General features: G+C 33.4%; 1 protein-coding gene across 8 annotated transcripts in view; it reads left to right on the top strand.

The window, feature by feature from the left end:
* RMND1 (required for meiotic nuclear division 1 homolog) overlaps positions 1-13,678 on the top strand; it is a 118,886-nt gene extending 105,208 nt beyond the window's left edge. For all 8 annotated transcript variants that reach the window (XM_051997945.1, XM_051997950.1, XM_051997944.1 and 5 more), the window contains 5 exons: positions 3,607-3,671; positions 4,445-4,521; positions 6,669-6,789; positions 12,148-12,264; positions 13,439-13,678. In XM_051997945.1, the coding sequence (XP_051853905.1) occupies positions 3,607-3,671; positions 4,445-4,521; positions 6,669-6,789; positions 12,148-12,264; positions 13,439-13,471 (413 nt within the window). In that variant the 3' untranslated portion in view covers positions 13,472-13,678. The remainder of the gene's footprint in view (positions 1-3,606; positions 3,672-4,444; positions 4,522-6,668; positions 6,790-12,147; positions 12,265-13,438) is intronic.
* The last annotated feature ends 13,153 nt before the right edge of the window (positions 13,679-26,831 follow it).

The following is a 26,831-nucleotide window of genomic DNA, read 5'->3' as shown; positions in this document are numbered from 1 at the left end:
CATATACCACAATTTACCCAGCCATTCTCCAATTGATGGGCATCCATTCATTTTCCAGTTTCTAGCCACTACAAATAGGGCTGCTACAAACATTTTGGCACATACAGGTCCCTTTCCCTTCTTTAGTATTTCTTATATAAGCCCAATAGAAACACTGCTGGATCAAAGGGTATGCACAGTTTGATAACTTTTTGGGCATAATTCCAGATTGCTCTCCAGAATGGTTGGATTCGTTCACAACTCCACCAACAATGCATTAGTGTCCCAGTTTTCCCGCATCCCCTCCAACATTCATCATTATTTTTTCCTGTCATCTTAGCCAATCTGACAGGTGTATAGTGGTATCTCAGAGTTGTCTTAATTTGCATTTCTCTGATCAGTAATGATTTGGAACAATCTTTCATATGAGTGGTAATAGTTTCAATTTCATCCTCTGAAAATTGTCTGTTCATATCCTTTGACCATTTATCAATTGGAGAATGGCTTGATTTCTTATAAATTTGAGTCAGTTCTCTATATATTTTAGAAATGAGGCCTTTATCAGAACCTTTAACTGTGAAGATGTTTTCCCAGTTTGTTGCTTCCCTTCTAATCTTGTTTGCATTAGTTTTGTTTGTACAAAGGCTTTTTAATTTGATGTAATCAAAATTTTCTATTTTGTGATCAGTAATGGTCTCTAGTTCATCTTTGGTCACAAATTTCTTTCTCCACCACAAGTCTGAGAGATAAACTATTCTATGTTCCTCTAATTTATTTATAATCTCGTTCTTTATGCCTAGGTCATGGACCCATTTTGATCTTATCTTGGTATATGGTGTTAAGTGTGGGTCCATGCCTAATTTCTGCCATACTAATTTCCAATTATCCCAGCAGTTTTTATCAAATAATGAATTCTTTTCCCAGAAGTTAGGGGCTTTGGGTTTGTCAAACACTAGATTGCTATAATTGACTATTCTGTCTTGTGAACCTAACCTTTTCCACTGATCCACTAATCTATTTCTTAGCCAATACCAAATGGTTTTGGTGACTGCTGCTTTATAATATAATTTTAGATCAGGTACAGCTAGGCCACCTTCATTTGATTTTTTTTTTCATTAATTCCCTTTATGGTCAGTTTTTGTATAGGTTCCATGAACTGCTGAGAAGAAAGTATATTCCTTTCTGTCTCCATTTAGTTTTCTCCAAAGATCTATCATATCTAACTTTTCTAGTGTTCTATTTACCTCTTTAACTTTATTTTGTGGTTTGATTTATGTAGTTCTGAGAGTGCAAGATTGAGATCTCCCACTATTATAGTTTTGACGTATTTCTTCTTGCAGCTCTCTTAATTTCTCCTTTAGGAATTTAGATGCTGTATCACTTGGCGCATATATGTTTAGTACTGATATTGCTTCGTTATCTATGCTGTCCTTTAGCAAGATATAGTGCCCTTATTTCTTTTAATTAGATCAATTTTTGCTTTTGCTTGATCTGAGATCAGGATGACTACCCCTGCTTTTTTTATTTCACCTGAAGCATAGTAGATTCTGCTCCAAACTTTTACCTTAACTCTGTATGTATCTCCCTGCTTCAAGTGTGTTTCCTGAAAACAACATATTGTAAGATTCTGGCTTTTAATCCAGTCTGCTATCTCTCCTCTTTATGAGGGAGTTTACCCCATGCACATTTATGGTTAAGATCACTAATTTTGTATTTCCTGCCATTTTGTTAACCCCAGATTATGCTTTTTTCTTTCCTTTTCTCCTTACCCCATTCCCCAATATTAAACTTAGGAGCACCACTTGCCCCATGTAGCCCTCTCTCTTTAGTATCCCTTCCTCCCCTTTAGAGTCCCTCCCCTTTTCTTAAACCTTTCCCTTTCAATTTCTGTATTCCCTTCTATTTATCCAACCCCTTCCCTTTTTGCTTTTCCCCTCCCACTTTCCAATGAGGTGAGAGAAATTTCTCTGTAAATGTGTCTAATAATTTCTCTTTGAGCCAATTCTGATGAGAGTTAAGATTCACACTATGATCATCCCCCCCTCCCCCTTCTTTTCCTCAGATATAATTTCCTTTGCCTCTTCATGAGATGTTTCCCTCTTTTTATCTCTACTTTTCCCTTTTTCTGGTACAATTTCCTTTCCACCTCTAAATTCTTTTTTATATAATAACAGTAAACCCAATTATACATGTACTCTTTATGTATATCCGTAACAGAAATATACTTCTCAAGAGTTCTTTTTTATCTTTTTATGCTTCTCTTGAGTTTTATGTTTGGATATCATACTTTTTGTTTTAGCTCTGGTTTTTCATCAGAAATATATGGAATTTACCTATTTCATTGAATTTCCATCTTCTTCCCTGGAACAAAATGCTCTACTTGAGACTATTCTTGATGAAAATATGGCAATAAAATAGACAGGCTTTCACAAGTGATTTACTACAACAAACCATATCTTTGCAATCATTCAGCTGACTAAAAGATATAAGGAATATAAAAACCTATTGTGGAAGTCTTTTTTTTTTTTCTTTAAGTGTAGGACCTGGCTGAACAAGACAGCTTTAAAGACTCTTCTCCAACAAAGTATTGCATATACAGATGTCAGAATACGAAATTCTATTCCAGCTTTGACTGTAAAACTAACTTTATGATAGCACTAATAACTGGCATTTATGTAGTGTTTTTAAAGTTTATAGAGTGTTTTACAGATATTACCAAACCTCACAACAATCCTTTGAGATACATACTACAAGTATTATTCCTATTTTATATATAGATCAGCAAATTAAGTTTCAAGGAGATAACTTTCCCATGGTTACACAGTGTCAGAAGCAAGATGTAAACACATTCTTCCTGATTCCAAATCAGTCATTCTAATTACTATTCCATATTGTGGTTCCATCAACTGATTACTAAAAGCAAATGGAACACAAAACAAGTAGAAGTATGCTTCTTTATGATGTTCACCAAAAAAAGAATGTCTTTCTTGGAATCCAAATATTAGAGCTTCAAGTTGATAACATTTATCTTCTAATGCCTATATTAATAGACAGTATTAGACACTATATCTAGTTAGTTAGATATCTAAATATTTTTAAAAGCATATGTATATGCTATATATATAGTATATATACTATAAAAGTATATACTAGCCAAACCCCTGGTACCCCTTATCATTTCCTCCCTGCTAGCCTCTTGCATATGCTATATGTTCCAAATAAACTGTATTAATTAAACTCCATATATGTCCAATGTTTTTCTGTCTCTGATTTAGTTCACTTTGTACTCTGCTTGAGACGTCCTTCCCCTCTGTTAAATTTCTGCCAGATCAAGAAATCTTTCCATAATGATGTTTTCCCTGAAAAGAGTACCCTTCTTATACTTCTCATAAACTTATGTATTATTTTTATTATACAAAAAAAAAATTATGTCCTCCTAAATGATTGTGACTTTCATGAGGACAAAGGCAATAACTGCACCTCATTCTTCCTTCCTACCAGAGCTCACTATTAAGACTGTAAATTTCTAAGCAGTTGGAAGTATTCTTAATAATAACAACTTAAATGTTTGTAGTATTTGAATTTTAAAGTTATAAAAATTAATCTTATAAAAAATTTCTTCCTTAGTGAAACTGGCTATTTGGGAAGCATCACTGGATGATTTTGTCGAGTCTATTCAATCAATTCCAGAGGTAATAATTTATGTCAACTCTATATATATTTTTAAAGTGAAAAAGAATCAATCTTATTTGAGTGGATAATAAAAAATTTTAAATGAACACTCAATTTAATAGTAAAACAAAATAATGATAAATATCAGGAAAATTATACACACAGAAATTCCAATCTGCTCTCTCTCTCATTTCAGGTACAACAGGATGTAAAAGAGAGAATAGGCAGCATAATGTTTTTTTTTAGTTTTTCTATAAAATGAAAGTACTTTTATTGAGATTTTCATGTAATGAAGATTTCAAAATTTGACCAAATATTTCTTGTCTCCACATCCCTAGCCTTGAATTGAAAATGCTAGAAATTATTTTGCTACTATATAAATATTTTACCAAATTATGATTAAAGTTAAATAGTAGGTATGTATTTTAATTTCACAAAATAATATTTTAATTTCATTAATACTTCATTTTTACTTATTGACTTCCTTATTTCTATTGAAAAAGAATTTTTTAGTCATTCTTATGAAATAAATGAAGAAGCCATAGTCTATTTAGGAAGAGATAATGTTTGTGTTTCAGAGGAAATGATTTGGTAAAGATGAACATAGAAATGCTTTCATGATAAGGTTTTTAAAGCCTTAAGAGATAGTAATGCACAACTAAAGATAGTTACGTATGAAACATCTCAATGATAGTAAATCAGAACTTTGCAGCTTCTTTATAGTCCCGTAAGGCTCAATTTAGAAATAAAAATTACAATCCAAATCATATGTCTAATTGCTGTTTTTCTCTAGGCTTTAAAATCTGGAAAAAAGGTGAAACTTTCTCATGAAGAGGTTATGCAGAAAATGGGAGAACTTTTCTCATTAAGGTAAAGATTTCTATTGAATAAAACATCTCAACATTGAAAAAATTCCTAAAATACATTAAAGGGTTTTCTAATGCCACATTTATGTTAATTGTAGCTATTTTAATAATAACTATAAATAAACTACAAATAAACATAGAAACAGAAATATGTCAAGATAGTTAAGTCAGTTTTCATGCTATGGGGGAAGAAATCTAATTTTGTAAAACATACTTCTCAAATGGATCTCTGATCTCATTGATTAGGAAACATATTGTAACTTAATAAATTTCCTTTGGAAATACTGTCCATCTGTTTCTATAAGTTTTCCACAGGAAATTCACTCAATTCACTAAGTACTTCTCTTTCCCCTGACATCAGCAAATGGAGTTCACTGACTGTCACAGTGTCATATTTCACCCCTAAAATGTGACTAGACCATCTTCTAGGTCTTCATTGATACATTTTACACCTGTTCATCAGCAGCATTGCTCATTAGTGTTATATGAAACTATGTCCTGTTGTATTCCTCCCTGTTCCCCTTTTAATTCCTTGGAGACATCTGCATTTCATGTTATGGAGAGGGAGGGATAGGTAGAAAAGGAGGGAGGGAGGAAAGAAAGAAAGAAGGAAGAGAAAGACAGAGAGATACAGAGATAAAGTGTGTATTTATGCGTGTAAGCATTCATATGAAAGCAATCAAGAAACCAGAGAGATGAGCAGGATGATGGAAGGAAGGTTAGAATATGATAGAGATCTTTGTGTGAAGGTCAGTACAGGATAGGGAGAAAAATGTAATTTTGTTGTCAATATATACTACAGACCACCTGAACATACAAATGATATACATGAATTCAGGAAACATCATGAATTTAGTACATAGACATGATACAATTCTTATGGGGAACTTAAGTTATCTAGATATCACCTGAACCTTTTTCAATAGCAGAACAGCCAATAATTTCTTGGTTTACTTTAGTGATTTCACTCTATAAAAGGTGGAGAAAACAATAGGAGAATATTTTATTCTAGATCTAGTTCTCACTGAAAGAGAGGAGTTAATTGATAGGTTAGAAATTATGTGACCTCTGTTAGAATTGTAATAGAGAAGAAAGTTTGGGAGAATAAATTTCAAAGCATTCAGAGGGAGGATAGGATCTCATGAACTCAGCTTTCTACAAATAAGCCCAGTATGGGGCTTCATTTCATTCTTGAAAATACACAAAAGAAAACAATTTCAGTGAGTGAGGAAACTGTCAATTGTCAGAAGAAACCAGTGTTAAAAAATCAGAAAATTCACCAAGTAATTTAGGTTTTAAAACTATGCTTTCTGGGGCAGATAGATGGCGCAGTGTATAGAGCACCAGCTCTTAAATCAGGAGGACCTGAGTTCAAATGTGGCCTCAGACACTTAACACTGCTTAGCTATGTGACCCTGGGCAAGCCATTTAACTCCAATTGCCTCAGCAAAACAAACAAACAAAAAAAAAAAACTAAGCTTTCCAACATTCCTTCTTCCTACATTATACGTGCTGTCACGCTTGGTTGATATGTTCATTTTCCTGAACTGCTTTGGTTTAGTATAGGGAAAAATGGAAGAAATGCATATGGAAATGAAAATGACTTAAAAATAAAAGACCAAAACAAATTAAATTTTTTTTAATAAAAATGTAGTTGTAAAATACATTAGCATAATGGCACAAGCAGAGAGATCTTTACATTGACCTTTTTTAAAATAGCAAATCATGAGAACTATTTGTTGAATTAGGGTTAGTCCAGAGTAGATTGAATGACTATCAGACTATGACAGGAAAAGACAATTGCTTCCTGGTATTACTTTATATAGATAAAGCATTAGCTCAAGTCTATATTATAATTACAGTTCAGATTCATATTTACATTGTATAAGTTTTCTTTTTTCCTTAGTAGTTGTAATTTATTTTTCCAAATACATGCAAATTTTCAACATTCATCTTTGCAAAACCTTGTGTTCCAAATTTTTCTTCCTCCCTCCTCTTGTTCCTTCCTATGACAATAAGCAATCCAATATAGCTTAAACACATTGATTTTAATTCAATTACTAAAACACTTAAATCCTGGTATAATTATTATCTAGTTAAAATTTTAAGCTTAATTTAAGCCAAAACATTTATACTTTTGCTTTCTTTCAGACACCGTATAAATTTGAGTTCGGATTTCCTGATGACCCCTGATTTCTACTGGGATAGAGAAAACTTGGAGGCACTTTATGACAAAACATGTCAATTCCTTAGCATTACTCGTAGAGTTAAGGTAGGTCTTCTGTTCTTTCCCAAAAAAAAATTACTTATAGCAGTATGAAAGAGGCAATTCCATTTGGCATGATTATTGTTATTTCTTAAAGACAGTATGATACATTAGATAGATGGCCTCAGAATCAAAAAGACTTGTATTCTAGTCTCATTTTTGATACATTGGTTATTATGACCCAAGACAAATCAATTGACCTTGTTTCCCTCAAGCAATTCTTTACAACAGTAAGTCACAGAACAATTACCAGTTAGCATTAATAGAAGAAAATTTCTTACCAGAAGTTCCTGACATCGGTGAAGTCATGGGTTCAGTCTAAAAAATGTTTTTCTTAGCTTCTGCCTAATCTTCCTTATCCCATATTAACTTCTACATACCAATTAAGATGGAATAGCAATATGACTGACATGAAAAGAGCAGTGTTTAGAAGAAATAATCATTCCATTCTTGTCCATAATAGGTGCCTTCCTTTTTTTCCCTTTCACTCTGCTCTTAATATCTTACATTTTAGTTTTCAGTTTCATCATTCAACTGAAACTACACTCATCAGAGTTATCAATGCTCTCTTATTTGCATAATCCATTAGCCTTTTCTCAATCCTCATTCTCCTTCTCTACAGCTTTTGGACAATACTGAACAATTTCTCTTCCCTTATACTGTGTTCTCTTTAGTTTTTCATTACACCAGTATCCTGGTTTTCCTCCTACATATCTGATAGTTCTTTTTTGTTCTCCTTTGCCCAGTCTTCAAAAACATGTCTTTAAACATAGATGTACCACAGGATTCTGTACTGTTCTCCTCTCTATTCATTTGGTGATCTTATCAGCTCTCTTAGATTTAATTACCATTTCTATGTAGATGATTTTCAAGCTGCCATAACCTTACTGACTTCCAATCTCAAATCTCCAACTGCCTTTCAGACATCTTAAATTGGACACCTAGTAGGTAATTCGAATTCAGCATTCCTAAAACCAAACTCATGGTGCCTCCTCCCATATTTTCATTATTACCATCCCAGGTATCATTCTCCACTCCTTACTATCTCTCACCCCCATGTTTAATCTCTTGCCACGATCTGTCTTGTTAATCCTTGTAGCATCTCTGATATTACCCTTCTCTCCTTTAATGCCGCACCACTCTGGTGCTAGTCCTCATCACCTGAATTACTGCAGTAATTTGCTGGTTGCCTGTCTCCTACAAATATCTCTTCATTCGAATTCTTCTTTCATGTAGCCAGTGAAGCAATTTCCCTAAAGCATAGGTCCAACTTTATCACTCTCATCACTGCTCAGATTCCAGGCATTCCAGACTTCTTAGGCCATACTCCCACCATGTACTCTTTGATCCAGTGATTGGCCTCATGGCTGTTTTATGAGCAAGGCACTCCATCTTTAAGCATTCTCTTTGGCTATTCCCTTGTCTGAAATTCTACTTCATCTCTGCCTACTGATATCCTTGGTTTCCTTCAAGTCACAACTTTAATTCCACCTTCTAGAGGAAGACTTTTTCACCCATCTGAATAATACAGGCTTCTCTTTTTAATTTATTCCTACTGTGTGGGTCAGAAACCATTAATAAAAAAAACTGGATAGATCTCTAGAAGCAAAGCAAAGTTTATTGTACGTTCTCTCGAGAATCGGGTGTCCCACCCATCGAGCAACCCATTGAAGGGAGGAAGGGCAGGGTCGAATTCCCCCTCCCACCACTGACCCTCATCCTTATTGGCTAAGGATCTTACATTCTAAACGCTCGAACTACCCAAGAAATTGAACTTGACCAATAAATACACAGTTGCCCATATTTGGCTGAAATAGGGAGGATAACAAGAAGGAGACTTAAGTATGCCCTTGGGGGATAACAGGGAAGGGGCTTTTATGTATGTACTTAAGAGGATGGCTGGGAGGAGACTAAGTACGCCCTTAGGAGAATAGCTTTTAAGTATGCCCTTGACTTAAAATCCTTCAGGCCTACTCAAACTTTGAAATAAATGAAGCCTTACTCGATTTTCACAACTGTCTGGAAAGATCTCACCTTATCTCTTTCACTACTGTCATATAGTTTGTGTATGTTTGTCTCCCCCATTAGAGTGCAAGTTCTTTGAGAGCAGCAACTGTCTTTTGCTTCTTTTTGTATCTATCTACATATCTCAGCCCAGTGCCTGACATTTAATATTTATTGATTTTTAGGCACTTAATATTGATTTTTATAAACTAATAGCTAGTATTTATATAGTGCTTTAAGTTTTGCAAAGCGCTTTACAAATACCGCATGTTTTCCTTAGCACAGCCCCTATAAGGTTAGATGCTGTTAATTTCATAGCAAACATAGACTTGCTCAGGATCTGAGCCTGGATTCAAATGCAGGTCTTTTTAACTCCAAGTCCAGTGGATCTACCCAATGTGCCATCTTGCTGTATGATTAAACCTGTAAATCTTACAGTAGCATGCTACATAATGTGTTGGATAGACATAAGGAGATCAGTTAAGTGTCTATTTCAGTAAAACATTTCTAAGTTAATTAAGAGTCCATATTAAAAAGATAAGAGACAGATTCTAGACATGATTCAGAGGAATTTCCCAATGAAAGATCATTCAGTCCAAAAAGTTTATCATACTTCCCAAATTTTAATAGATATATTTTTATATCTTTAAAAGATTATATACTCTAAGTGTTCATCTCTTTTTAAAAAAGAAAAACATTTGTCTTGTCACAAGAAGTTATTTAGGTTGATCAAACTGTATATGTTGAAAATCCATAAATATAACAGTAACAATAATAGCATTTATATAGCACTTTAAGGTTTGAAAAGAATTTTACAAACATCTCATTTTATATTTGCAACAATCCTGAAATATAAGCAGTAGAAATATTTAAGTTCTTCAAAATCTATTTTGATTTTTATTTAACATACTCAAGAGTCATTTAAATTATCATTTACAAATAATAAAATTATTAATCCTCCCAGGTATTCACTCATTTCTGTGATAAGAATTGAGAAGGACAACTAAACAAGAAATGGGAATGTTTGAAGGACTCAAACATAAACTAGAAGAGATATCCATTTTCCCTTAAAATTAAATCTAAAGTTGATTTTTTTTTTTCCAAAACAAAAAAGCAAACCATGTACCAGAAGAGAAAAAATAACAGATAAGGCTTATGGCCATAGCAAAAGATATTCATCTATGAGGACTAAAGATATGCCTTAGATCTAATAGCCACTTAATTGTGAATTTTGATTTTATATGCATTTGGAATTTATTTCACCCACTCTCATCAATGGAATCTGCAAGAAACAATGGTTTACATAGTGTTTTGTCACCCAGTATCCCCTCAAACTTTTTCTTTTTACTGTAGAATTTTTCTAATATTTTCTATTCTCTGTATTTTTATTTACCACCTGCCTGTTTTTTAATACTATTTTTATTAAACACTCGTAAACACATCTTTTTTTAGTTTGTTTTTTCAGTCGGCAAAAATAACCATTTACATGTTGTACACATACATGTTATTTAAAGCTATATATATATAAAACCTGTGGCTTTATATTGGCATCGAAGCAAACATTGATCACTCCCTGTGACATTTTCCTCTTCACTTCTCTGCTGTTTGTTGGTCCTTTGCTTTTTCTTCTCTTCCTGTGCTAAAATCCTAAATTGGTATTTATAGACAGTTTTATCTTAAAGAAGTAACTTAACCTTGCTTTGGTTTTAACATCTGGTAATAGTGTTAAAAGTGGGAGAGAGCTCTACAAATTCATGTTTGAATTGCATGTTATAGTATTATTGCCCAAAAAATGCTGAAGTCAACATATCAGTTTTCAGGGTGGCTTAATATTAGGGGAAATGAGGTTTTAGCAGGTGTGAAAAATTTTGTTAATTCCCTTACATGTATTTGGGTATCCTGCAGTGAAAGCAGCTAGAGTAAAGGGTTTAGGAAGGCTTAAACATGCCTTCTGGACAAGTTTGTCACTAATCTCTGTAACCTCAACATTAATGCAATAAAATATGAATAGAGTCATGTGGCTTTAATTTTTAATATGCTATTTTTGTTTGGTTTTAAATGGTGTAGGAGTTTTTTCAGGGGAGTGGTTTGTCTGCATCTTTACATGCTTAATAAAGATGTACCACACCAGTGATTTGAAAGAATTAAAAAGAGAAAATGACATTTTATAGTAATATGTAACATCTTGAAGAATAAAAGTAACAATTTAGATATGACCTTCCTAGAATACTTAAAACTTAAAGAAATCTATAATATTCATCCTTTATGAATTTATTCACAAATCCTTAATTCTTGGAAGCCACTATTTTGGACTCAATAGGCTCCTAATTTAGAATTTTTAAGTAGTGTCATTTAGTGTTGAATTTATAGAAGTTCAGATTTTCAAGACAGACTTCACAATGATGGGGGGGAGGGCGCAGAGGATTTCCTCCTTTATTCTTTAATTTCCTTTTTTAACAGAAGAAATGACTAGAGGAAACGTTTGTTTCATGTTTATTAAGGTATTTGATGAACAACAGAATTATCAAAAGGGAAAATATTTGAAAAGTGGTCTAAATTGCGTTTAAATTCAGGTCAGAGCTTGTTTTTTTCATTTGTAAAGTTGAGAAAAATGGCTAATAAAGAACTGCATACATATAAATTATGAAGGCTAGTGAGTGGCACAGCAAGGTGTAAGAGTTCACCTCAAAGCTAGGAAAACCTAGGTTTAAGTCCTATCAATGACCTACATTGGCCGTGTGATCCAAAGCAGGTCACTTAACTTCTTTTAAGACAGCACACTAAACTGCATTCAAAGTGTTGATCTACATTGGTACAGGGAATTTTTTTTTTAGTCTTTTGAGTTCTTTATATTAGCAAATCACTGTTTTAAGCCCTTCAACCTCATTTTTAGACCTTTGATTTTATATATATATATATATATATATATATATATATTTTTTTTTAATAAAAGCCTTTTATTTTTTAAAATACACACAAAAGGGGCAGCTAGGTGGCACAGTGAATAGAGCATCAGTCCTGAAGTCAGGAGAACCCGAGTTCAAATCTGGCCTTAAACATTTAACACATCCTAGTTGTGTGACTCTGGACAAGTCACTTAGCCACAATTGCCTCAGCAAAAAATAACACCCGCATAGTTTTCAATATTCACCGTTTCAAACTCTTTTATTTTTTTCCTCTCTTCCCCCACCTCCTTTCCCTACAGTAAGTAAAACAATATAGGTTAAAAATGTGTTAATTCTTCTAAACATATTTCCACATTAACTTTGGTAAGATTTCAAAAATATAAGCACTTCAGTATGTGACCTACTGTATTTTTTAAAGTCTGAGCTTTAGACCAATTTTTTTTTCCTTTCGTAGGTGATGAATGAGAAGCTTCAACATTGCATGGAACTAACAGACCTAATGCGAAATCACCTGAATGAAAAGCGGGCACTCCGCCTAGAATGGATGATTGTTATTCTTATCACCATAGAGGTAAACAGGAAATTTTGATGACCTTTTTCACCATCTTAATTTAATCTGAAGGATCTTTAATTTCATTGGACATTTCTCTGTTGATGCATATTATAGTTCATCCATGACATCTTCTCAAGTGTTATCCATATTTTCCATAAAATTACCAGTTTTTTGAAAAGTTCTGGAACTCTATCTTCAGTCTGCATCAACAGCTGTCTTTGGGACATTTTGAATTGTTTAACTGATAAGCATCTTCAAATTGGTTAGAGAACCTTATCCCCATAACTCCCCAAAATATCTTTTCTGAATTTCCTTTTTAGTGTAGAAGACGTTACCACTTTCCCAGTCAGCCAGGCTCACTCACTTCATATATCCAATCCAGTGACAGATCTTTCTCCCTTCACAGTATCTGTCATGTCTTCTACTGTAGAGACACCACCCTAGTTCAGGACCTCATCACTTCTTATCTAAGCTGTTGAGCCCAAATCTGACTATATATTGCCACTGCCTACTCAAAAAGGTCTTCCTCCAGGGTCAAATAAAACCTCCTTTTTTGACATTTGAAGTTCATCAGGACCTGGCCACTATTTCCCAGCAATTTTTTTTTCCCTTGCATTCTATAGTCCAATAGTACTGTCCTTTTGAATGTGCCTTATACATAGTACTTCATCTCCTATCTCCATGCTTTTGCATTGACTGTTCTCCATGCCTGTACTGTTTTCTTCCTTGTCTCTTGGCATCTTAGTTTTTTCTTTTTTCCAAAGTTTCTTCTGTAGCCACTCCTAGGTTCCAAATGCTAGTGCCTTCCCCTCTGAAATTGCCCTCCATAAATCAAGTATAGTCATTTACATGTTGTCTCCTGTATTAGGAACTGTTTTTACCTTGATTTCCAATGCTTAGAATTCTTGGAGTATAGAGGCAGATAGATATGTTTTTAGAGAAACATCAAACGCCCCGAACATTTTAAAAAACATTAATAAAACAGTGCAAGTTTGCTAAAGTAACAAACAGAAAATACCTGTGCCTCCAGCTCAGAACCTATCTTATAGAGGCTTTCTATTAATTTAAGCTCATCTGGAGAAAAAAGTTCCATTGATCATATCCTTTTCATTTTTAGAACTTGATTTGCAATAAAGCTTTGTAATCAATGAACAGGATTTTAAATTTGTAATCATTTTCTTTATTTCAACAGGTAATGTTTGAACTTGGCAGACTATTGTTCTAATTATGTGAAAAAGATGTGGATAACTGAAAAATTGTTATATAAAATATACTGAAAAGTCCCAATAACATGTAAATAATAGAAAGCAAGTACTCCTGAATTTGCCTGATTTTTTAGAATGATTCTAAATCTTTGGTGTATGTGTGTGTGTGTGTAAATATATATATGTGTATATATATATTTTTTGATCAAATAAAAATTATTACTATACTCAAGTTGCATGTCTGTCCCTATGCCCACAGTTCTTTGACTTTTAAAAATCACTAAGAAATTCAAGTATTGGTTTTCCTACACACAAGTTATAATAAAAGATACCTATTTTTGTCCTGTGTGATTTTTCATCATAATTCATCTGTCTATAGGTCTTAAAAGATATTTTAGCCTGTCCTTTTCAATGAATTTTTTAACCAATAATTTCTGTATTTTCTAATATTTTTCAGTTTAACTTCTATTACAAAGTATACACTCTATCCTTCTAAATATCTAATTAAGGTAGGAGTCTAACTTGTTTCTTTATGGCTATCAAAGATGGAAATACCTTGGTAGAAATTTCTGTAATTGTTCAGTTAAAAGCCTCTGAAATTGTGTGTGTGTGTGTGTGTGTGTGTGTGTGTGTAAGTAAAATTAAGGCACATTTTTTAAGTAAGCTGCTTTGGTAAGGAATGAATCAGTCCTTGACTCTAATAATGGCTACTTGATACTGATAATTTTGGAAATCTAAGTTTAGTACTTCTTAAAAGAGACATATATAAAAATAATTTTCTTCCAGATTTTATTAAAAAATTATATTCAGTTCTTAAAAATAATTTAACTTAATATATCACTTGAGATACTTTTGTAAGTATACTTCTTACTATAGATCCTTGTTTTATTAATAATGGCACAGAATAAAGTTCTGACTTGGTGGGTTTTCCCCCCATCTTCTACTTTTTAACTTATCAAAATAATTTCATTAAAATGTTCCACAAAGAATCTCTTCTAAAATTTTCTAAAAACAATTTCCTCAAAAGTGTTTTAAATTTACAAATTATCAATTCCATATGGGGCAAATAAAGTTATACATTTTAGTTTCATTTTCTTGATGCTAGAGGAAAACTAAATAGTGAGAATCTTTATATTTCTTTTAGAAAACTTTATCAGTTCTATTTGAAGTTTTGTTTTACAGTTTCAAAAAGCAAACTGAAAATTTTTATCAATCACTATTAAATAGATAACCAACCAGTTATCAAAAATCACTTCTCAGTGGATAGAGTGCCAGGCCTGCAGTCAGGAAGACTTGGTTTTTCTGACTTCAAATCTGTCCTCAGACACTAGCTGTGTGACCTTGGTTGTCATTTAATCCTGTTTGCCTCAATTTCTTCAACTGTAAAATAAGCTAGAGAAAGAAATGGCAAACAATTCTACTTTCTACATTCTCTTTTTGCCAAGAAAACCCCAAATGGGGTCACAGAGAGTTAAGATACAAACTGAACAACAAAACATAAAATAAAATGGAGTGTTTATTTCCATCACCAAAGATCTAAACAATACTGAACACATAGGTAGTAGCAACTAATAAAACTCATAGGCTTTGAGATGATTAAATGTACAATTTCATATGTATTTTAAACATCAACATAACCAACTGTTTACATTCAAATCCTTTAATGCATGTTTTAAGTCCTCATCAAGATTCTTTGGTTTGTCCAATATTTTCACTTACTTATGTCCACTTATGCGATTAGTTACTATGTGCTTCTCCTGTGTTGTTTATGTCAATTATCTTCATAAGAAATGAAAAATAATCTCAACTATCCTAGCCTGACTTTTACTGAGAATTTTTTTGTTTCAACCCTTCCAGTTATCTTTTGAGGATACAAATTACTATTCTAAGGTGAGATCCAAGTTTTTTACATTTGCATTTTTTCCATTTCTTTCCTGCTAAAAGTGCTCCAGCTAGACCATAAAACTACATATTTAAGAAAGGTATTGCAGCAAAGTTTTATTTCCTACTGATGTGTTTGAGATCCAGAAGTGTGGCCTTCAACTTAAAGGATTTAGATGGCAATAACAGCTACTCTCCTTCAAATTCTAGCGTTCAAATGAACATATCCAAGATTTTCTCAGAACTTGAAAAGCTAATAGAAATTGAATATATTCGGAAGCATTAGTCTCTAACCTGTAAACTTAACAGGAATTATTGGAAGAGACCTGGGAATCCATAAAGACATATAACTTCTATAGACTTAGATCTGTCTCATACATTAAGTATTAGTTTTTCATAATAGTAGATACTGTTTAGATTCATCCAAAAGTATTAATTCAAAGACGCTTCAGTTCATACTCAGAAGATTGGAAACCAGTATTCTAAAATTTTGGTATTTCAAGTCCAGTTTTATAGTTAAATAGGGATTAGATGTCATATGCACAATCCCTTTCTGAAGTAAATATAACTTAAAATGTAGGTAAACATTTAAAGTTGCTATTCTTTAACTAGGTTATTTAAAACATTAAGGGGAAAAACAAATTATAAACAAATTATGGACATGGTTAAAAATAAGCTAAGGAATAGAGTTGTTCTGTATTTTAAAATTTTCAATAAGCTAGCTATACACATAATATAAAAATAACATGATTCTCCTATTTTCTAGAAATATAAATGCACACAGTATATATCAACATATAAAAACAAGTTTTTCCCTGAATATTAGCTTGAAGCTGTGTGCGAAAAAACAAAATAGACTTAAGCCTATAGAAGGGAAAATTTTAATTAACTTATTAAAGCTTTTTATTTTCAAAACATGCATAGATAAGTTTTCAACATTCACCCTTGGAAAACCTTGTGTTCCAAAATTTTCCCCTGCCTTCCCCCCATCCCTTTTCTCTCAACATATAATCCAATATATGTTAAATATGCAAGTCTTCTATACATATTTCCACAATTGTTATGCTGCACAAGAAAAATCAAAAAGAAAAATATATGAGAAAGAAAACAAAAAGCAAACAACAATTTAAAAAAAGTGAAAATACTATGTTGTGATCCACCCTCAATCCCGAGTCCTCTCTGTGAATGCAAATAGCTCCCTTCCATCACAAGACCATTGGTTTAGCCTGATTCACACCTCATTGATGAAAAGAGCCACATCCATCAGAATTGATTATCACATAATCTTGCTGTTGTGAAGAATGTTTTCCTGGTTCTACTCACTTCACTTAGCTTCAGTACAACATGTAAGTCTCTCCAGGCCTCTGTAAAACCGTCTTGCAAAATCATTTCTTAAAGAACAAATATTCCATAACATTCATATACCACAACTTATTTATCCATTCTCTAGCTGATGGGCATCCACTCAGCTGGAAAGGAAATTTCCAAAATGTCAGAGATAAAATCCATCCTTCCAACTTTAAAGTAAAGTTAAGAAATTTATCCTGTATTTTATTACAAAAATAGCCAATTATCTTCATCTTGCAGTCCAATAAACTATGGTGTTTCCACAACCAAGAAGTACAGATTTGTGGAGGTCAAGAAACCAAATCAAGAGATCAACTCAAACTAGTCAGATCTGACCCACACTAGTTAGAAGTCCTCAGAGTTCAAAATGTTGATCTTAATCTAGAAGCCCTATGTGGTTTGGGTCCTAGTTACCCTGGAGCTTTTCTTTTTCCAAACAACCTAATAGCAATTAAGATCTGTAAACACAACTGTATTATAGATTTCCTAATTTGAAACTTGACAACCAGAAGCTCTATTTTTCTTCGGAATTGTTGGTGTTTGTCAATAATGACAAAAATGAAATTGCTATCTTTGTGAAGAATTTAAAATTTTATAAATTTTTTAATACTACTACACTTTACTCATGATAGCTCAAATGCATATTTATAAATGAAGACATTTAATAACATATGTACCAAGCTACAGTAGAATATACAATGCTTAGAATCCTTTCCTACTTCAGCTATCTTTTACATGCATGATTTTTTTTTAATCTAAAGTAGTAATGATAGCAATATTACCACTTTTCTTAGCACAAACAATATGACAGTGGATACTATCTTATAATCAGGATGCCCAGAGTGTCTAAATCCTACTTCTATCACTTTTTAGTTATGTGCTCACAGATGCACTGCCTTTGGAGAGAAATAAATACATCCTATGCCTTCTGTCTTCCATCTCCTGAATTTGTCTCCAGTCCAATCTCCAGTCTCCTATAGGAAAAGGAATAACTCTTTCCATTCAATGAAAGCTTCACATCTAAACATATCCTGTATACCCTAGTAATTATGAATGCTTGTAGATCATCATCTAAACCCTATCTCCAATTGCTACCCCCTCAATCTTCCTCCCCCAAGTTTCAACCAAATAACACCCTCCCACTTCAACTGAAATTCATATTCCATGGGCAACAAACTTCCCTTAATCTTAAATCTTTTCCTCTCCCACTACTAAATCTTTCAGTTATTGCAAAAATCTAATTTCCCACTGATGATACAAATCCCTAGCCACTCTTTCCAATATTGGCTGCACTTTCATTGATTTCCACTTACTGCTCCAGGTTATGTTGGAATAATCCTTGTTCCCCATTGCCACTTATTAGTTCACTCCCTATAATCTCTCCTCTTTTGAGATTCATACTATTCAACACTACCACTCAATCAAAACCCTGGTAAGATGTTCCCAACATTCCTACTATTCTGTCCTCAATGAATTTAGCAAAACTCACAATTTTTCTTTCCAAACTCCTAACCTCACATTAAGTAGCTTCAACATATATATTAACTTTCCCACAAACACCCTAACCACTCAGTTCCTCACTTCCTATCTCAGTCATACACAGATGGTCTTCCTCTTGATCTTGCCATAAGAAGGCTTTTCCAATCATCTTAATTCTGGTGCCACTTCTGTTTTTAGTTCCTACTTTGTATAGTTTATAAATATTCGTTTACTTATCTTTCCCTCATATTTTAGGTTCCTTTAGAGTAAAGACTAATATTTTGTGTCTTTTTTTATTCCCAGCACTTAGCACAGGGCCTAGCATATAGTCATCACTTAATGTTTATTGATAAAATTGAGTTTTTATGAACATCTATTTTCTTAGCTCTAAAATGAGGATACTAATACTTTAATCTACCCTCAAAGAACTAGTGGGGAGAAAGCAAGTGGAGGCAGGGGAAGGGAGTGTAGAAAAGCCTTATGAAAACCTTAGGTTGTTACTAGTATCAGCTTTTAGAAGTAGCTTGGAATAATGGACAAAGTTCTGTACCTAAGCACAAAACATCTATATTCAAACTTTCCTTCTTACAATTACTATGTGACCCTAGACAAATCACTTAATTGAAGCCTATTTGTAAAACAGCAATGATATCTAGATATCTATAGTACCCATTTCACAAGGTTGTTGGAAAGTTCTAGTAGAAGACTGTTTATTTCTTCATAAACCTTATATAAATATTTCATTTTGTTTTTAAAACAAGCATATTTAATATGACTATGAATATTGTCCCCATTTCATTGGAGCTCAAAAGTTACTTACCTAGGATCATACAAAATGTCAAATACAGCAAAGTTTCTTAAACTTTGGGTCAAGAGCCCATGTGGAGGAGTGGCAAAATAATGATTTACTTTTAGTAAATATTTGATTTATAAATCTATTTTACATATATCCAGGGTTGTGTAAGTTTCTTAGGCTAAAAGGGGGCACAAATGGAAAAAGTCTAAGCCCTAAAAACATCATCATAAAACATCTCAAATACTATAGTAGGCTACTATAATAATCTACATGAAAGGTAACAAGGGACTCAACTATCATGGTGGCTATGTGAATGAGAAAGATGAGAGATGTGAAGGAAGAATCTACAGTATATAGTAACTGACTGGATAGCAATTAAAAAAAACCAAAGGGTAGAGGAACATTCAACGGTTCTGATTCTAAGTGATCAGAGCAATCCATAATCTATTGTTGATCAATCAACAAGAAATTATACACTTCTAGCACTGGTACACACTAAGTTCCTGCCATTAAATTGCACCAATTCCCCCCCCACACACACACACAATAGATACAATGTAACAAAGTGGGACAACAGCAGAGAGTAATCATGAAGTCACATAAATATGTGGAAAAGTAGGCTAGAGCCCCGTTGAGAAACACTTTAAATATCAAGTTACATGAAACCATTGGAGATAGAGTAATGGGGTGACATGCTTAGACCTATACAAAAGGAAAATCATTTTGGAGGTTAAGTAACAGATTTAAAATGAGGAAAAACCTGAGGCAAGGATATTCAGGAGCCTATAATAATCCAGCTCCCAGTTTCTTAAACTGTGGGTCACGATCCCATATGCAGTCTCATAACGTGAACATGGAGGGTCACAAAATTATGATTATCAATAAATGTTTGACATGTATATTTATACAACTATATATATATATATATATATATATCTAGGGTCATGTAAAAATTTCTCAGGGGGGAAAAGGGATCAAGAGCAGAAAAAAATTTAGGAAGCATTAATCTACATAAGAGGTCATTAAGGACCTGGAAAAGTTGCTGACTACATTTAAGGGAAGAGATTAGAAAAGAGAAATTGAGTTTGATTAGCATACTGTTAAATAAATTAATTACCCCTACCCATGAACAATTACTATTTCTCCAATTATGTCTGCAAAAGGTATTTTTTTAAATTGTTTCAAATAGATCCCAGTAGTGCCTTGTAGGTTCCCAAATATTTTGTATGCTCTAGTTATTTTGAATAGAATTTCTCTTTTTGAATGAAAATGTTAAGTAAAAACCAAATTTGACAGATGACTAAATACATGTTAAAAAAAAAAAATGATGCTGCATTCATGGATGATTGGAAAAAATAGTGATGCCCTCAAACATAAAAAGAATTAGTCTGGAAGAGGAAAAGGTTTTTAGAAAATGAGTTCTGTCTTTAAAACATGTATGAATTAGGAATGTCTGCAGTATCTTCACTTCAAAATGTCCAGTAGGCCTTGATGACTAGGGCTCCGTAAATATGAATTTTGGAATTGGTATCCCATAACTAGAGATGATTAAATACATGGGAACTAATGCAGTCTAGGAAAGTCTAGGGAGGAAAAAGACAGGGAACCAGGACAGAACTTTGTTCTTCACCCAAATTTAGGAATTTTGACATGAATGTTCCAGCAAAGGATACAGAAGATGCTTAGACAGGTTAGAGGAAAACCAAGAGTGTAATGTCATGAAAACCCAGAAAGATATGTTTCCAAAGAAAAAGGGAGTCAAAATACATTTAAGTATCAGAAGAGGAAAGCTAGAACATACAATAAAGAATCTAAGAAAAGTTTTCATCATTGAAATATACTATGGAACACCTGGGCAAGGAATTTGGGATGGTATGGTAACTTATCTTGTCACTTCTCCCTACCCTTATCTCTCTACCTTTCCCTCTCCCCTTCTCCTGAATATAGACCACCTTTCCCTTTGACTTAAATGCTCTTCCATCCTTGAAAACTGCCTAATATTTAAAGGCACAAATCATACTCATGAAATTTCCATATAATACTGCTGGGAGGGATTTTGAATCCACTATCATGGGAGAACTAGATGAAGAGACTATGGTTACTTAACCAAGAGATCTGAAGGTCTGCTATGTGGAAGAAGAGATTTGATGTGCTCAATTTGGTCCTAGAAAGCAGAAGCAGATAAGAGGTAGTTGAAGAAGTTACAAAGATACAATTTGAGGTTTAATGTTGGAAAAACTTCCAATAATTAGAACTGTCCAAAAGTAGAAGTATGTTACTATGTAAAAGAATAGCCATCTCTGAAGTTTTTTAAGCAGAAATTGAGTACTTGTCAAACATGTTATAGTAGGGATTCTTTTCACTGATAAGATTGGACAAGATAGTATTGAGGTCCTTTTTCAATTTTATCTCCAATGTTGCAGAAAGGTTGAAAAAGCACTTTAAAAAAGAAAATCAATTTTGCAGGGAGGAATATGGTTAAAGGATGAAGTCAGAAGATTCTCATCTGACCCCTTTCTCTTCCCTTATACAGCTATCACTAATTCAGGCCCCCATTACCTCCTTCTTGGACTATGGCAGTGATCTTCTAATTTGAATCCCTATCTAAAGTCACATCTATTCTCCATACAGCTGCAAAATTCTCAAAGTATAGATCTGACCACATTATTCCCCACTTCAAAAAGCTTCATGGCTCTCTTGCCTCCAGAATGAAATATACCAAAGACTTATTTTACCTACTCTCTTTTCACATCCTGTTCCAAACTGGCTAGCCTATTTGCTATTTCCTCTCTTAGGGCATTCCATCTTGTCATGCTTTCGCAAACTCCATGCCCTATGCTTGAAATGTACCTATTCTCTGACTTTGTCTCCAAGAACCTTCAACTTCCTCAAAGCTCAGTTCAAGTGTTTCTACCTATAGGAATGCTATCCTGGTCTCAGTAGTTGCTAGTATCCAACTTCTTCTGTCCAGTAAGTACTTTGTATCTACATTGTTTCTCAAAATGAAGTGTAACCTCCTTGAAGGCAAAGATGATTAAAAGTGACAGGCACTTTAAATTTCATAGCCAGATACATGCTGTTATCAAGCATTATGAAAATTTTCTTGGCTAGTTTATTCCAAAGAATTGGTTCTACTCTCAATTCATTAAGTGATTTGAGTCTCTTGTGAATGTAGTACTGCACAGTATTTTACAAATATTTTAAAAAAAGAAAAGAAGGGGGGAGAGGGGAGGCTGCTCTCAAAGAGCTTACTACCCAATTTGGGAATAAAGCCATCAATAGAATAACAACAATGAAAGACAATACATAATTAAATGGAACAATTCAGAATACAATAGTACGTTTCATGAACCTCTCAGATTTTAAGCTGAGTAAGAGGTAGTGAATGAAAAATATTTTAAAAATTATAAACAAAAATGGTAAAAGATGAATACTAGCTCAACACTGAAGTAAACAATATTCCATTCGAATGTAATGTAACTAACTTTGTGGAATCTCACTCTTAAAATAACAGAAATTTCATAAAAAGTACTAGAAGAGATTACCAAAATAAATCTGTTATATTGAATATGAATTAACTACTCACATTACCACTAGGTTAAACTAGGTGGTGTGCAATAAATACCTTTTCCTATAACCAGATTTTAGTGCATAACTGACAGAAGGATACAAACAATTTTATTTTGTTTTTCTTTGTTGTCCAATTTCAGAGGGTTGTTGTGAGGATTAAATGAAAATGTATATAAAAGTTTCTTTAACATTAAAGGTCAGTTACTGTTAATAAGAACCAGCTTACCTGATTATATGCTACCCTGATTTTAAGACAACACAAATTTTGGGGACAGTCTCTGGTCTATTTCTTTAGAAAATACATCTACCTAATTTCTAATTTTACTGTATATACTTTGCTACTGAGGTATAAGATGCTATGTTGCAAGTTATTTCTTTTTATCATAGAGGTGATTTTGGAAATGTTTGAATTTACATCATGAATCTAAACATGAAAAAGTTCTTTCAAAATAATTTCCCAGGTCAATGGGAATGGATTCTACTCCTGAATCTTAAAATTATAGATAAGTGATGAATTCTTTCAATCTCAGTGAAGCTAAACTATAACAACTATTTTCTTTTCAAAATTCTAAAATTCTAATCCAGCATCCTATAAGTTATTGGAAGACTCAGTGGATATAAATCTAATATTAGTTTTTATTAATATTCTATTTTTAACATCAGTAAACTGGAAAAATACAGTGTAGATCAATAGTTTTCAAATAGTGTTCTTCTATAAGGGCTCCTTGGGAGGAAAATACAGTCACAGAGTTGGCTTTGTGAATGTAAACTGAAACATTTTAATGATTCAACAAGTCACTGCATTTTCAGAAATGGTATAGACTTCAAATTAAATATCTGACAGATTAAATGCTAGATTTTTTATAAAAGAAATTTATAGGCTGATTCTGCTCAGAAAGCCCACAATGAAACTTATTAAGTTGGTAAAATGGTAACTTCTACTTAACAGAGCAATTACCATAGAACTACCTATTAATAAATACAGTAATTTAACCTAAACAATTGAATACATATAAGATATTTTTTACTTTTACCATTTCCATTTCCAAGTGCTTTCCACATCAGTAAATTCAAGGGTCAAACTGAAAATGCCTAAGTTACACCAAAAAATAGCAGCAAAATCAAATCAAGATTTTTAAAGGAAACTGCTATACATTCAGCTTTTACAAATACTTAAATCTGATTTTTTTTTGGGGGGGGGGGGCTGAGAAAATTGGGGTTAAGTGACTTGCCTAGAGTCACACAGCTGTTAACACAAATTAACAGTGTTAAGTGTCTGAGATAAGATTTGAACTTGCATCCTCCTGACTTCAGGACTAGTGTTAATCTCTGATTCTTAAGAGTTCCATGCTTTTGGAAAATTGCATCAATACAGATCAGTTATATACCTTCATGGTTATGCTTCAGGTGCTTCATGTGTATGCGTGCATGTCAGTGTATTTCCCTTTTCTAGCACATTTGGTAGATTTCCTATAGACCTACCATGTTAATAATAACAGAGCTATTATCACATTACTATATATAAGAACAACATAGGATAAAAAGTCGATATGTACCAGTATATCAATGAGATCATTGGAGCAGCAAAATATGCTTGAATATAAATTTTACATTAAACTTCAGTTAACATTTATTCCTCTTTTCATTTGAAGTCCACTTTATTCCACTGGCATACAAATTTTGTTATTATTTGACTATAAAATATATTACAATTATTAATTCATCTTCCTCCTCCCAAAAAACTGATACACACATACACTGACCAGGATATTCAACTTTTAAAATAGTATCTGATACTCACACAGCCTTAGCACTCAAAGAACAAACATCCTCTTTGGTTGTTCTCTTCATGTGGAATTCCCACAACAACTAGTCATCAGCTAACTTAAACTAAATAATGTTAACTAAACTAATGTTTTTCCACTAAAATGTTCTAAACTCTAAGAAGCAGGTCTAATTATCAGGATAACCCTCAGTAAAGCACAAATTATAGTACATCTGAATATAATAAGTGCACTTTGATGATTATCACAAAGGCATAGGATGACAAGTATAAATGGAAAGAATCTCTAAACACCATCTAGTCCAGTACCATTTTACAAATAAGCAAACTGAAGCCATGGGAGATTAAATGACTTGCCGTAGGTAATAAGCATCAGTCAGGATCAGAACCTGGGTCTTCTGATTCCAAGCATTTTTTTTCCCCACAGTACGACACTTCAATCCATTCCAGTCACTTGGGGCTTATAGAGTGGATTCAAAATCTAGAACATTAACCTTTAATTCTGTACAAGTGGCTACTGAGGATGAATGAGATGATCCTCTCTATATGAAACAAGTTTCATCCTTCTTTGCCCCATGGGATTCAGTTTTCAAAAGCTACTCCTGAAAGTCTACTTTTCATTTGGTACTATAAGGTAGATTTCCTTCTTTAAAGACTTATACATCTTACACCTGAAAATCACCTTAGATGAGATCTATTCAGACCAGATTCTCATTTGCAAAATGAGAACACTGAGGCTAAAAGATTAAGTGACCTGGTATCACTGAATTGAGATTTGAATCTTAACATTCCCGAGAGGTCTAGTGTCCAAAACACTATGCCCTACTGTGTCTTCAATGCATTCCAAAATGCTTAACAATCTTCATAGACCTTAAGAATAACTAGGCTCAAAAAAAGTAGATCTGAAAGGACCTTTTCTAAAAATCTGATTCAATTCCCTAATTTTACAGATGAAGAAATAAGACTCAAGTGAATTGACTGATAAGCATCAGTCAGGAGCCCAACCCAAACCTCAAAATAAATCCCGTGTTTATCACTTGAAGAGCAGGGCATAAAGTTAAGAGAAGTAAAGATCCTAATGATGTGAACTTTTTAAAAGAGAAAAATAAAATAACAAAACAATTCATTAGGAACTTTTGATTCGTCAGAATGAAATTAAAACTTAACAAAATCTAAAATGTCTCTATCAGTTTCAAGATAAAATTGAAGTATGATGATTGTCATTACCTGAAACTAAATTTTGTTTTGAAGTCAGCACATTTGACCTTCAATACAGTCATTTCAGCAGTTTACCAAAGGAAAAGAAAGTTTGGGGCAGGTCTATATACTAGAAATATTATTTACTTTTAGGTTGCTAAAGCTCCCTGTATTGTTACTTTCAGTTCATGGAAGCACAGGAACAAAATAGTGAGTCACTACACTAAATCTATATTTCAGGAGAATTTCTGCTCTTATACCTTCCTGGATTGAAATCAGCTTTTTCCCTCTTGGGATTGGGCACAAGTATAAAATTGCCAAAATATAAAGTGAAAAGAAGTCAACAGTGAATACTGGCAAGAAGATTCTTAACTGCTTCCTCAGTTATGAGGTAAATTTTCGTTTCTGAAACTCAGAACTCCAAATCTACTCTTTAAATGGGCAAAAGGCCCTACTAAAACTTAACTTTTCATCAAAGAATACTACTATGGTTTCAAAAAATAGCTAAGGAAAAGATTAGTTGGTTATAAATGTTAATCATCAAGGTATCGAATTACTTTTTAAAACTTCTGTGGATACAATGTTTCAGTCCATGTCTAAAAAGTTTTTGACTTTCTAGACTTAGAATAAACCTGGAGACTATGAATAACTAAAATACCAATCTTGTAACAGGAAAACAGATGCATTTTGAATTGCAAATTGCTTCACAGCCATAATACTTTTACGACCAAAGTTACCGAGTTAGTATGTCACAATTTTTAGGCATTTGAAGAGACAAGCCATTAATCTGACCTCCTAAGCAAACAATGCTAACTAAGCATTTAGCCTATTTTTTCTTTAACACAAATTTCAGAATTTTTAAATCGCTTACATGAACTATCCAGAAAGTCTTCTAGGTACTCTGTGGTTTTAAATCGCATTCCCTTACTAGTTCAAAAAAAAAAAAAAAAGTATGAGAAACTGACAAGCCAAGATAAAAAGGTGCTGGTCAAGAGGCGTCAAAAGCAAAAACACGCATTAAACCAGATGGCTATAGAGGCTGAAAGCTGGGTACCCTCCACACTCACTCCCAGTTATCAGAAATGTGCCCCTCCAAAACACCTTATATAAACCACCAAGGAGTTGCCACTAAAACCATACGCCTTCACATGTTCTAACTTTCCATGCTTTGGCCCCACATGGCTTGCAGAAGTTTGGCTGGAGCGGGGGATAGGGTGGGAGTAGCCCAGTAGTTGCTGCTGCTGCTGCTGCAGTTGCTGGTAGTGGCGGCCGCCGTGCCGGCGGCAGAGAGTAGCAGGAGGCGGAGGCGGAGGCGGGCGGGGGAGGG

This window comes from Antechinus flavipes, chromosome 4 (genome assembly GCF_016432865.1).
Source record: "Antechinus flavipes isolate AdamAnt ecotype Samford, QLD, Australia chromosome 4, AdamAnt_v2, whole genome shotgun sequence".
Classification (NCBI taxonomy): domain Eukaryota; kingdom Metazoa; phylum Chordata; class Mammalia; order Dasyuromorphia; family Dasyuridae; genus Antechinus; species Antechinus flavipes.
This window is presented reverse-complemented; position numbering and strand designations above follow the sequence as displayed.